General features: G+C 32.5%; 1 protein-coding gene across 5 annotated transcripts in view; it reads right to left on the reverse strand.

Annotated features, from left to right (window-relative positions):
- Positions 1 to 13,012, reverse strand: part of LOC106669817 (monocarboxylate transporter 9-like) — a 29,998-nt gene that overhangs the window by 4,004 nt on the left and 12,982 nt on the right. For 2 of the 5 annotated variants that reach the window (XM_024226198.1, XM_014399576.2), the window contains exons 2-3: positions 190 to 272; positions 5 to 131 (exon numbers count right to left, since the gene is read on the reverse strand). In XM_024226198.1, the coding sequence (XP_024081966.1) occupies positions 5 to 131; positions 190 to 270 (208 nt within the window). In that variant the 5' untranslated portion in view covers positions 271 to 272. Of the gene's footprint in view, positions 1 to 4; positions 132 to 189; positions 273 to 3,270; positions 3,746 to 10,948; positions 11,091 to 13,012 lie in introns of those variants that run through there. The other 3 variants (XM_014399575.2, XM_014399573.2, XM_014399577.2) reach the window with 3 other exon arrangements.

The following is a 13,012-nucleotide window of genomic DNA, read 5'->3' on the forward strand; positions in this document are numbered from 1 at the left end:
ATACCTAAAAGCATGCCAAATCCTGAATTGACATTTATAATTGTACTAATGTCTATTGCTGATAAATTTAAATCAATAAATACATTTCTAAAAAGGAGAGCGAACCCCTGTAATACTGGAATCGAAATGACCTGAAATAAAGTTTTACTATTTTTATTTATAACATCCTATGTAATGTATCAAACTTACGTTGGAAACTGCAAAACCTATAACTACGACCCAACCCCAACCTCCATCAGGTGCGATGGCTTTCTTTTTGCTTTCAACCATATCTGAAATGAAATTTAAAAAATGTTAATTAATTTTTTACTCTAAATTACTTTACCATATGAAGCATTTATTATTAGTATGATACAATATCACTAGAGTGCTACAAAAAACTTATTTCTGCTGTAAATTTTGTATTTAAACATTATAAGAATAGACAAGTAATCCATTGCAATGTAATCCATCCAATTACACTACTGTTACATCACTATTTGTTCTCTTCACTAGGGAGGAAATTGTAAGGCCATTGGTGTTTTTGGCATCTTAAAAGATTTGTTGGGAAGGGTATGGAATGAAAGGTGTTGGACTAGGGGAATGGGATACGGTTTTATGGAGGAGTGAGTGGCAATTTCAATGGGATTGGAGGTCTCTGTGGACATTAAGGTTGGATATGAGGATTGTGGATAAGGTTTGAAGCATTTTGGACTGGATTCTTTTGATTTTGTAAAGCTTGGTTGAACCCCACAGTTCGATTTCAAAAGTCCAGATTGGGTAATAATGATGTGTAGATGTGGATTTTGGTTTATAATGAAAGTTTCAGTCTGTTGTCGAGAAGTCTTATGAGTCAAATGTGGAAGTTCCGAGTAAGTCTATTGTCAGTGAAAAGTCCAAAATAGCAGATGTTTGATTGCTGGGAGAGGAACAAATTTGTAGTAGATTGGAGGAGACATGATACGGTGAAGTTGAAGGTTATTTACTGGAATTTAGTTTCATTGAGTCTGATCCTCCATTTCGTGACCCATTCTTCCAAACAGAAAAGATGGTCCTGGAGGTTTCTGAAGGCCGTTACTGGGTCAGGGTTTGCTGAAAGGATGATGGTATCATCTGCATATGTGAGGAGTACTGTATCGGGAGTGATAGGAATGTCTGGAGTGTAATCTGACTAGAAGAGTGGGACCAAAGATGCTTCCTTGTGGAACACCCTCTTCTGCATAGTGGAAGGATGTTCCAATTTGTACTTGTAAGTACCTATCTGACTGATAAGATTTTAGGATGAGGTAATAAGTGAACAGAAGGGTGCCCTTGAGTATCCAGAGCTGGGGAATGAATGAACGATGCTTCACATCTAGGAAAGTACCCAAGCAGCATTCCTTCCATTGAGGATGCAATAATGTTTACTGCCCTGGGTCACTGATGAAGTGATGTTGCCAGAACCTGAATTGATGGGATGAAATTACATTGGAGCTTTCAAAACTGGGATATAGGTGTTTATAGGAAAAGTTTTTTTCAAGGATTTTGCCAAATAATGGCAGCAAACTGTTTAGGGGAATATTAAATAGGGAGATGATGTTTTTGAGGTTTTTTAATAGGTTTTATGATTTAAAATTTCCATTGGATTAAGAAGTACCTAGCTCTAAGGACTAAATGGTGGTAGAGAAAATTATTCCTTTTTTTGGGGGATTTTTGTGGTGTAAGGTCAAGGGATTTTTTTTTGCGAGGTGACTGATTTTTTTATTATTTATTTATTGTTTTAAATCAGAGGTAATTAAAGTTTATTAATATAAAGGAAAATTTGCTTATAATTATGCAATAACTGGGTTGTTGCACAATGAAACGTTTTATTTGTGCTTATACACTTTTATCAAATATATATTATACTTTAATCAAGCCTAAAGTTTTTAAGTACTATTTAAACATTACGTTTTACAAAAATCATCACCTAAATACATGATAGATTTACGTTGTTTAAGTAGGCTGAAAATTCCATTTTTTCATTGTCCAAATGTTTTATTTGAATGTTTAAATATAATTTAAAACGTGTAAAAATTATATAGCATGCATAAATCATGTCTAAAGTAATTAAGTAATAACTGTAGATGGTGTTAAAATCTCAATTATCTCGCCAATTATATTTTATGGAGTTCATCCAGCCAAAGATGTAAAAATAATAATGAAACAACTTACATTTGTCGCAGAATTTATTTATTAAATTTCAATTAAATTGTTATTTTTACCACTTTGGCTGGATAAACTCCATAAAATATTGAAACCTGAGATAATTTTAATTAAACGTGTGACTTGTTTATTAAACTAGTGGTAAATAAAAAGTGTATTTTGTATTGTTCAATTTGATTGGAAATTCATTTTTTCCTTTTTCAAATACATTTTGGAACTTGTAACTAAAACCTTTATTAAAACAAATGTTTTTATTATCACTTGAAGCTTATCATGAATATTTAAAGCTTTTCTTTTCTTTTTTTTTTTAATTTTCAAGGAATTAAGTTTATTGTACAGGTATTATCGCAGTTATGTAATTTAAACTATAACCGCATTGATACAGTTTTTTAAAAGCACAATTTACTGTATGAAAAACATGCTGAACAACGGACATAAGCTTTTTTGTTATTTACAGAGGAAAAAACATACTAAAAACTGAATTTCTGTTATGGATACAACATTTTCAATATGGTCAAGCCGAACATATGCAACATGTTCCTGCCCTTGCTGGCATCTCACTCACTCTATAATAGTGGTTATTTTGGGATCAAGACGCTGGGATATATAAATATTTAGGCTAAAAAAAGTTATGTAAAATCTTTTTTTAATGTTCTACCAACAGGAATAGAATTTTTAGAGTATTTTTTGGACAAAGTTGATTAGGTTTTTTTTTTTTTTTTTGAGAAGTGATCGACCTTTTATTAATAGCAATATGACATTGAAAACTTTTTAAAACGTTATTCCACCATATGGATAATAAACACGAACTAATTATTTTACTTTAAATAAGAAAATAAAGAGAAAAATATCACAATTACGCCCTTGAATAAAATTATACTTTTTATCTGTTGGTTTGATTGATAAATGGCGGGCTTGTTAAATAATGATGGGTATTGGATGCAGTTATTTAATTGTGAAAGTAGGGTTTTTATGCAGGTCGCAAGTTGACCCTATTTGTGGGTCGTCACCGCTCACTCAATAGCCAGGTGACATCTAACCGGTTATTTTAACATTTGAAATTATTTGATATTTGATTTTTTTGTAAAAAAATTATAATGGACTTACCGAGTTTCAGATCTTGAGAAAAACCAGGGATTCAGACACGATTGACCACTGATTTTTGTTACACGGCAGATAATTTTTTTTTACACGGATTTTTGAACTTGTATCGTTGCCAAGCTATGGTGCAAAATTAAACGGAGATCCTGTTTTCTCTCTTATCGACCGCGTGACGGAGATAAGGTAGAGCGATCGCCCCTTGATTTCAAGTAGACTGCACCTCGTCTAGTCGATATTCCGAACTTGAAACGATCAAGAGATTATATCGTGAAATTTGTCCCGTCCGGTTGGAGAGGTGGCGAGTAGGATGAGGACGGGAAGCGACTGAAGTCCGAAGCACTGGGTTAGCCCTGGCCTCTGAGAAGCCGCAAGGACATCGCATCTGGGTAGCGGACAGTCCCCCCGGGATGACTAGCAACTGTCTTTGCTATATCATTGAGCAGACTCTGTTGGGGGGTAATAATTAGTAATATTACTGAGTGGAATACGCACAGTCATCGTCGTGTGGTTTTTCTCCACTTCTTGCGTAACTGCTTGTTTAAATAAAAATGGTTACGCAATGTTGATATGAGTTTGTACTACTTTTTGGAATAAAAGCGTGCAAATAACGGCACAAATTTCCCTAACAATAGGAATATTAGCATATCAGACGACAAAAAAATACGCTATTCAATCTATTTAGTATTCATCTGACTCCAGTGCTGTGTGTCTATCTGTTCCTATCGCCGATTCATGTTTGTTCCTATTTATCTTTAGAATTGTAATTCGTAGCAATTATGGGCAACACCGTTCTTTTATTTTTATTGCTTAACACTTCGCCATTTTCTGAATGAGGATTAAAACATTTGGACCATGTGTGTTCACACAGGAAAGGTGAATGAAAGGAAGGTAGAGTACTCAGAAGAATAGAAAAAAAAGTTCCAGAGTACTCATTGCTGATTCAGAAATGGGCCAAGTGTTAAGCAATAAAAATGAATGACCAGTGTCGCTCATAAAAGTAAGAGTGGAGTGAGGTTGGCCACAACATAGGCATAATACTTTGATAGGGTGACGTTTTTAGAAGGGTGTGGAACTTTTATCTTTTCTTTCAAGTCTCTCAGGTTATGGGCTAAAAAACCTCTCTCTCTCTCTCTTTCTCTCTCACTTTCTCTCTCTCTCTCTCTTTGTTTATTTTTTCTCTCTCTCTCTCTCTCACCTCACTTTCTCTCTCTCTCTTTGTTTCTCTCTCTCTCTCTCTCTCTCTCTCTCTCTCTCACCTCACTTTCTCTCTCTCTCTCTTTTTCTTTCTCTCTCTCTCTCTCTCTCTCTCTCATCTCTCTCTCTCTCTCTCTCTCTCTCTCTCTCTCTCTCTCACCTCACTTTCTCTCTCTCTCTCTCTCTCTCTGGATGTATGTATGTGTTGTTTGTTTATTTAGGTGAAAATATTTTAGTCGAATTATCAGACTTGTCGCCAATTTTTGCTTTCCGACTCACAATAGTTTTCTTCGTTACTGAATTTTGATTTTGTTTATTCTCCATATAACCAATTTTATGGGATATACGGGATATTTATGATTTTATGAGGTTGTTAATAGAGTTCGGCTTTTCTTTCCTTTTCGATGTTCTTTTCCCCTTTGATAATTTCGAACTGCTTTTACTTTTATCAAGTTTTTGTTTATGATGTTAGTTATTTATTCTAATTGTACAAACAGTAATAATAGCAAAAATAAAATAATGACAGCAGTAATAATAAAACATATAATAAAATATACAAAACAATAATGAAAATAATATATTTTTTAAATATTAATGATTTATAATCGAATGATGAAACTACATTATGAATGAAAAGCAGAAAGAGAAAAAAAGGAAACGGGAAAAAGAAAAGGAAGAGGGAAAAGGAGATGGTCCATGTGCTTTTAAAAACTCATATGCCATGGACTTGAAACAAACCAGCGAGGAAAATTTATAAATAATTTAAATTAAAAAAAATTAAAAAAAAAAATTTATCGTTGGCCAAAAGGAGGGCAAGGCATTCTAGGTTTCAAACGATCACTAACTGTATTAATTGATTTTGCCTTGGTAGAATTGATATGTTTATGTTGATGTTTTGCTTTGTTTTTGTGCTGTCCTTTCATAAAATTTCGTTGAATATTTAATCTATCGTCTGTTTTTATCGTATGTCCTTCTTTTAACAGGGAGGCGTTTACGAGCCTTGAAAATGCGTCCGTATTAGTCAGAAATTTACAACTGTTTTAATTAATTGTTGCTCTGCTGAACAATTAAAAATGTTTTGTAGGCGTCGGTTTGGCGTTGCTTTTTAATGGAATAGTGTGCCTAAATCATCTCTGTCCGCCTATCCTCGCTGTTTTTGATGTGTCACTGCAATTTCGGGTTTAGCGAACTCCAGTGGAGTAATTAATTTTAACTATAATAACTTTGTTTTAATTATTATTAGTGTATATTAATATTAATTAGTATTGTAAAAAAATTAAGAAAAAATAAAATATTAATATACTGAATTCCAACAATACGACTTGGATTAATCCGTCAGCCGGAAGTTGAGGTGTAATTTTACAAAAATATTAAACTTTTTGTTATTTATAAATATATTATAAATACAAATATTGTAATAAGTAAATGTTTTCTATATAGTACTCCGAATATATCGTTTGAGTCACTTGTAGGAGTAGTTGTCCAGTGATAACACTTCTTTAAAAAATCGCATCAAAAATAAGATAAAAATGAAATAAAACTTAAAAATAGAGGTTACAATAACAGAGCACAAAATGAAAACAAAAGTAAACTATGTAGAAAAGGTGTGTAAATAGTATGAACGGAAAAAAGTAAGCGTAATTACACCGTTAAATGCATGACGACATGTAAGTGTAAACTAAATGTTGAATTAGAAATATTTTCAAATTAATCCTTTTTTTGCACAAATTTAACCTTTCTTCATTTCAAATTAACATTTTTTAACTATAAATTAACATTTTGTAATATCAAATTAACTATTTTTAACTTCAAATTAACTTTTTTTAAATTTCCAATTCCCCTTTCTTTAAAGGATTAAAAACTTACGAGACTGTACGAAATATAAGCATGTAAAGTGCAATCCCTGTATATTTGAAAATTAATTACAATTTATATCAAAAATGATATAAAATTAAATATAAAAACAAATGACGGTTATTTTAATTTGAGATGTTTTATTAAAGTATGAAACAATTGATTTCTTAAACACCATACGTAAATTAATTATAATTAAACTTTAAAATTATATAAAATAAATATGAAAACAAGATTTTAGTTTTTGATATAAAATAATCGGCCTCTTATACAAACATTTCATGTCATATATCACAAAAATTATGATAAATTGCGAAATTTCAATTTTTTTTCAGTAAATTCAATTAATTAATCATTTTATGAAAGGTTTTGGTTGAAATGAAAAAGCTAGTGCCACGAGTAGGATTCGAACCCACGACCTTCGGCTAAATACGCCGCTGCTCGACCAGTTGAGCTATCGTGACTTCGATCGGATTTTTCATTTCAACCAAAACCGTACATAAAGGGATTAATAAATTGAAAGAAGTAATTTGGTCAATAGACCACTAAATATAATGGATTTTTTCAGTAAGTTCCATAATATACAATATTAGTAATTATATACGTTTCATTGTGGAATTTCTCCTTGTGGTCTGCGAGGTGATGGACCTGTAACTTCTTCGGTAAATCATTTTGGTCCGCTTTTCCTCGCTGTTTTATGTTCAAATCAATAGAAACTGCTATTATGTAACAGAGAAACGTTAAATTTTTTATCGTGTTACTACCATACAATTGAAATATTCGGAAAAAAATCTGTTTATTTTGAAATGTTAAAGAACGTGGGCATTTTTAAAGATTGACGAAAAACCTGTTAGACCATTTGAACATTAAAAGCTGTGCTTAAGTCGGATAATGACATAGCCTTCTTTTGAGAGTCTATCATTTGGCTCGTTCATGCCATGTATTACAAAAAAGTGAGATTTCTATATTTCATTTTTTTAGTAAGTTCCAAAATTGGTCGTTACCTATTACTGCGGTCCGCCTATCCTCGCTGTTTTGTGTTCGTATCAAAAGAAATTGAAATTATTTAACAGAGGACCATTAAATTTTTTCATGCTACCGTAATTTATACTGACATGTGTTAACAATTGAAAAATAAAATGTATTTCCCCGACACTGTAGGGGCGGATAGGCAATCTGCTATGTAATTTGAGACGCTAGACAACGTAAGCACTTTGAATAAAAAGCCTAACCGATTCCTTTGGAAAAAGCTGTACAAACATTTCAGTAAACATTCAAAAGGATTTTTTATTTTGTTTGATTCATGAGGAGCAGAAAATGATGAGGTAGTTTAGAAAAATATGTGTTTATTTAAACTACCTCATTCTTGACCGCTCCTCAGTATCCAACAAATTATTAAACAACCGGTCACTAAAAAACACGTACAAAAAGTTCTTGCGCACAGTTTCAAACTAAACTGTGAAGTGTGAGTGAAATTCAACTTTTTAAAAGAGTTTTGGTTGAGAGAAAAAAAGTCAGTGTCACGCGCGGGATTCTATCCCACGACCTTCGGCTAAATACGCCGCTGTTCTACCAAGACCTTACAGAAAAATAATAATTAATTGAAAGAAGTAACTTGGTCAATTGACCCCAAAACATAAATGGAATAATGTTTAGTAAGTAAAAAAAGTAGTACTTCACTAACAGCTCCCCGTGGCCACTTCATAAGTCGCTCAGAATCGAATCCTGATGACACGACATTTGAAAATGGCAAAAACAGGGAAAATTCGAAAGGTTGTAGGTTGAGATAGGAAGTTGGTGTCCGAGTGGATCGAAGTCACGATAGCTCAAGTGAGTAGCGGCGTATTTAGCCGAAGGTCGTGGGTTCGAATCCCGCTCGAGACATTGACTTTTTTATCAACCAAGATCTTACATACAAAGAATAATCAATTGAAAGAAGTAACTTGGTCAATTACCACGAAAACATAAATGGATTTTCAAAAGAGATTAAACGATATACTCACACCACTTTTAACATTTCTATTCAAAAGCGATGCTTAAGACGAATTTAAGGCACGTCTTTTTTATTGTTCATTTAATTATTAATGATGTATACATCATCATTTTCACCTTTAATTTTATTCGATAACTGAAACCTTCTTGAGACAAAAACTAGACAATTCAACAATACGTTTCATCTAATTATTTGTTAAAAAAATTAATAGGTGTTACATTAAAATGACAAAAAATGATATATTTTAACGACAACATATTATTCATATCTTCCAAAATAAATTTACAATTTTTCAAAATTTTTAAACTTTTGTATGTGATGATTCTACTGTTCTGTATGTCTATTGAGGTCTGATCCTTGTTTTTTTTTTTTAATTTCTTATAAGCTCTCACTTCTTGGGAGCATTTAAATTTTTGGATTTTTCCCTCCGTGACCTATAAATGTTCAATTGGTTTTATGTCAGGTGAGTGTGGAGGTGTGGGTAAAAGGTTGTCGACGTCGTAATTGGTAATTTTTCAGACTGATGGGGGTCATTGCCTTGTTGGAACAAGATGGATGGATTTTTTTCAATTATTAATTTTGTCCTCAAACTTTGGGTAAACATTGAAAACAGACGCTTCTTTTTTTGCGAATTCATCAAATTATTCATACATTTTTTCATTTTCACCTTTAATTTTATTTTATAACTAAAACCTTCTTGGGATAAAAAACTTGACAATTTAACAACATATTTCGTGTAATTATTTGTTGAAAAATAATTAGGCGTTATAGTAAAATACAAAAAAAATGACATATTTGAACGCCAAAAAATTATTTATCTACTTACAGAAATACAAAAAAAATAACATAATTAAATTTTCACTATTTTTAATAATTTTGTATGTTATATCTGAATTTTCTAAGGTTTCTTAGCATGCATTCTACGAAATCTAATGCATCTTGAGGTCTGGTTTTTATCCGTGTTTTTTGTTTTTGTAATTTCTTATAAGCTCACTCTTTGAGGAACATTTAAATTTTTGGATTTTTCTCTCCGCCACGACCCATAAATTTTCAATTAGTTGTAAAGGGTTAATTTGACGGAAGAAAGCTATAACGTGGGTTCGAATCCCGTTCGTGCCATTGACTTTTTGTATCTCAACTAAAAACCTTAATTAATTGCTATAACGTACTATATGTAAGGTATTGGTTGAAATGAAAAAGTTAGTGACACTTGCGGGATTCGAACCCACGACCTTCGGCTAAATACGCCGCTGCTCTAACCACTTGAGCTATCGTGACTTCGATCCACTCGGACACCAACTTCCCATCTCAACCCCACCTTTCGAATTTTTCCTCCTTTTTGCCATTTTTCATTTCAAACCTTACATAAAGATTAATTAATTGAAAGAAGTTATTTAGTCAATCGGACCACGAAATATAATGGATATGTACTATGTTGTAATCAGGTAGGCGATGGTTTACTGGGGAATTGAGGAATGCTTACGTACCAAAAGGTATTTTTCTTTACGATTTCTAAGACTTGGATAGGAAGGGAGGCAAATTTATCACCTTGAGGCAGAATTTAAAGAAAGGTTTTAAAGTATGCAGGTAAAATATTTCGACCTCTTTTTCCAGGTGTAACAACACGTATTGTGGAGTGGCAGAAGGTAAAGCAGTTTCTTCATAAATCAAAATAGTCCAGGTTCAAAAGTACCTGTTAAGAATGGAAATCCCAAACATGGGCGTAATAACAGGCGATAGATCGATTGAGTCACTTTATATTCGATAGGCAAAGGTAGTAAGGCCTGATAGATAAAATTCAACCATGCCTGTTGAGTGATATGTTATCGTTTGCGACCCTTTCCAATAAATCTAACGAAAGACGAGTGATTTAAGCCTTAAGATAACGCTAAAATTTAACTTCTAATATTTTTATGTCTGATCATCTCCGATCATCATAGCTGAGTTGTTCCATTGTGGTCCGCCTATCCTCGCTGTTTCGTGTTCAAATCAATAGGAATTGCTATTATTTAGCAAAGGAACATTAACTTTTTTTATCGTGCTGTTGTCATGAAATTGAAATGTCCTCACGAAAAATTATAGGTATTTTAACTCATAAGCTTGACCAATGACTCGGGGAAAGCAGTTAGACCATTGGAACATTAAAAGCTGTACTTAAGTCGAATTAAGGCATAGCCTTCTTTTGAGACTCTATCATTTGGCTCGTTCATGCCATATATTACAAAAATGTGACATTTCCATTTTTTTATTAAGTTCCATAATTGGTCGTTTCCGATTACTGTAGTCCGCCTATCCTCGCTGTTTCGTGTTCAAATCAATAGGAATTGCTATTATTTAGCAAAGGAACATTAACTTTTTTTATCGTGCTGTTGTTATGACATTGAAATGTCCTCGCAGAAAATTATAGATATTTTAACTCATAAGTTTGACCAATGACTCGGGAAAACTAGTTAGACCACTTGAACATTAAAATTTTTTATGTCTGATCATCTCCGATCATCATGGGGAGGTGGCAAAATGCTAAAATACGTCTGACAGAACAAAACAGCTCGAGAAAGGAAACAGCCAATTTAAAAGTTTATCTATTCTGTTTTTATAAATCATGTCATAAAAAAAGTTTCATAAATTTAATTCTTTACTTACATCTCAACAACGGCTAAATTTTGGCCTTCCGTTTATGAAGATGTTGTTTCTTAACTTCTGATTTTGTTAATGGAATTTTTATTTTCCCCTAAGGGAAAAAATTCGCGTTCTTTAACTCTCTAACACGTTCATGTACTTATAACCTGGAGACTATTCAACGTCTCAATGGTTAGCAAGAGGGAGGAAAAATATAATAGAGAAATATTTGAGAATTGTGTGGATAATCCTGATATAAAAATGTAATCTTTCTATGTGTTTGTATCGCTGTTACTGATAACGAATCCCTTCTCCTTCATTTAAATATTATCTATGTTGCTTTGTTAAAATGCTGATAATTATTACTCCCACCCATATTCTTTTGTTTTTATTTTAAATATTTACAGGCAACTATATTTATATTTATCTTACATGTTAAAAGTCTTAACTGGATTTCTGTCATTGCATATTTTGTTAGCTTGCAAAACGTCGTACATTTTTATGAGTATTAAAAATTAAATTTAAAAAATAGAAATAACTGCTAAACGTGGCAGGTTAAGAAAGAAGTCGGTTCCTGGTCAACGGAGAACAGTTCGAAAAGGGAAAAGACCATGCTGACAAGACTACGCATAGGTCATACAAGAATAACGCACGGGCACCTTCTGGCCGGAAAGCGACCTCGTAGGTGCCCGTTATGCAAGGATTGAATAACGGTCGAGCACCTTGTCAATTTTAGAAGGCTTGATGTATATAGATAATATTTTGGCATATCATCGGACCTGTGCGTAGTCTTTGTATAATTAGTTTATGTTGTTTTGTTATGTGTGTTTGTGTTTGACTTTATGTTAATTTATTCGAATGAATGTAATTTATTAGCATGAAAGGAAGGGGTGACTTAAGCCCGCTCCGAGGAATATCGAGTACTCTAGGGGTGACTGTGTGACGTCTGGAGAGTAAAAGTAATTTATTAGCGTGAAAGGAAGGGGTTGGCTTATAACCCCGCCCTGAGGAATATTGAGTACTCTGGAGGAGTGAATGTGACCAGACATCTATGTTTGTGGTGATGTATATATATATGTATTGTATGTTTTGTTTCTATTCTGTATTTGACAACCTGAAGTTCAAACGAGAGACTAGCATTCTAGGATATCAACGTAGTTTATATCTGAAATCGAGACGCTCAAATGGCCGCAGTTTAAAATATGCGCGAAAGAAGAGAAAAAGAAGGAAACACGCAGAAGGTCGGCGATGACCTCAGCTGTTGGTCGGCCCATAAACTTCCTACTTTTTTATTATTAAATTTAAAAAATGTATTTATGTACCAAATATATATATTTAAACATGTAAATAAATTGTTCCTGACCTTTTTAGTCAAATGTTGATTATTTTACATCGGGATGTACATAAGTTTTTCGTTATTTACACTGATTTAAAAACTAACTTTTGCACTGTTTAATATTGCAAATTTACAAAAAAGGATTTTTCATGTTTTAGGTTTTTCATTCTTCACTTTTTATGAACAATGTGTGTTTTTGCACACAGCTAAAACCCGGCCGTTAGTTTTATATTGTTATAACACTTGGGAAAGAAAGCTCGATTGAACTTTATTGCCCCACTTTGTAATCTTTCCACCATAATTGTGGCCAGATTAAATAAATCGTTTATCACTAAACTGTCAAAAATTCAAAACTGAATTGTAAAAATTATGTAGGGCTCATTGAATATATTAGTTTTATTGTTGTTATTTTTTATTATTACTTTAACATTGCCTGTTCTGATTTGGAATTCGATTCGTAAATTATGTTGTTAGGAAGTTTTACATTTCTTACACTCAAACAATTGAGCACTTAAAAATCATATGAAAATTAATTATAATTAAAACTTAAAATTATATAACATTAAATATGAAAACATATTTCTTTTAGTTTGAGAATGTTTTAATGTAAAATAATTGGGCTCTTTCATAAAAATTCGGTTTGTTCATGTCATATATCACAAAAATTGTGATAAATTGTGAGAGTGAAATTGTTTTCAGTACGTTTTTAGAGATTCAAATTGTATTTTCAGGATCTGGACAATACATAAATG

Source organism: Cimex lectularius, unplaced genomic scaffold (assembly GCF_000648675.2).
Source record: "Cimex lectularius strain Harlan isolate CLEC.00 unplaced genomic scaffold, Clec_2.1 scaffold76, whole genome shotgun sequence".
In the NCBI taxonomy this organism is placed as follows: domain Eukaryota; kingdom Metazoa; phylum Arthropoda; class Insecta; order Hemiptera; family Cimicidae; genus Cimex; species Cimex lectularius.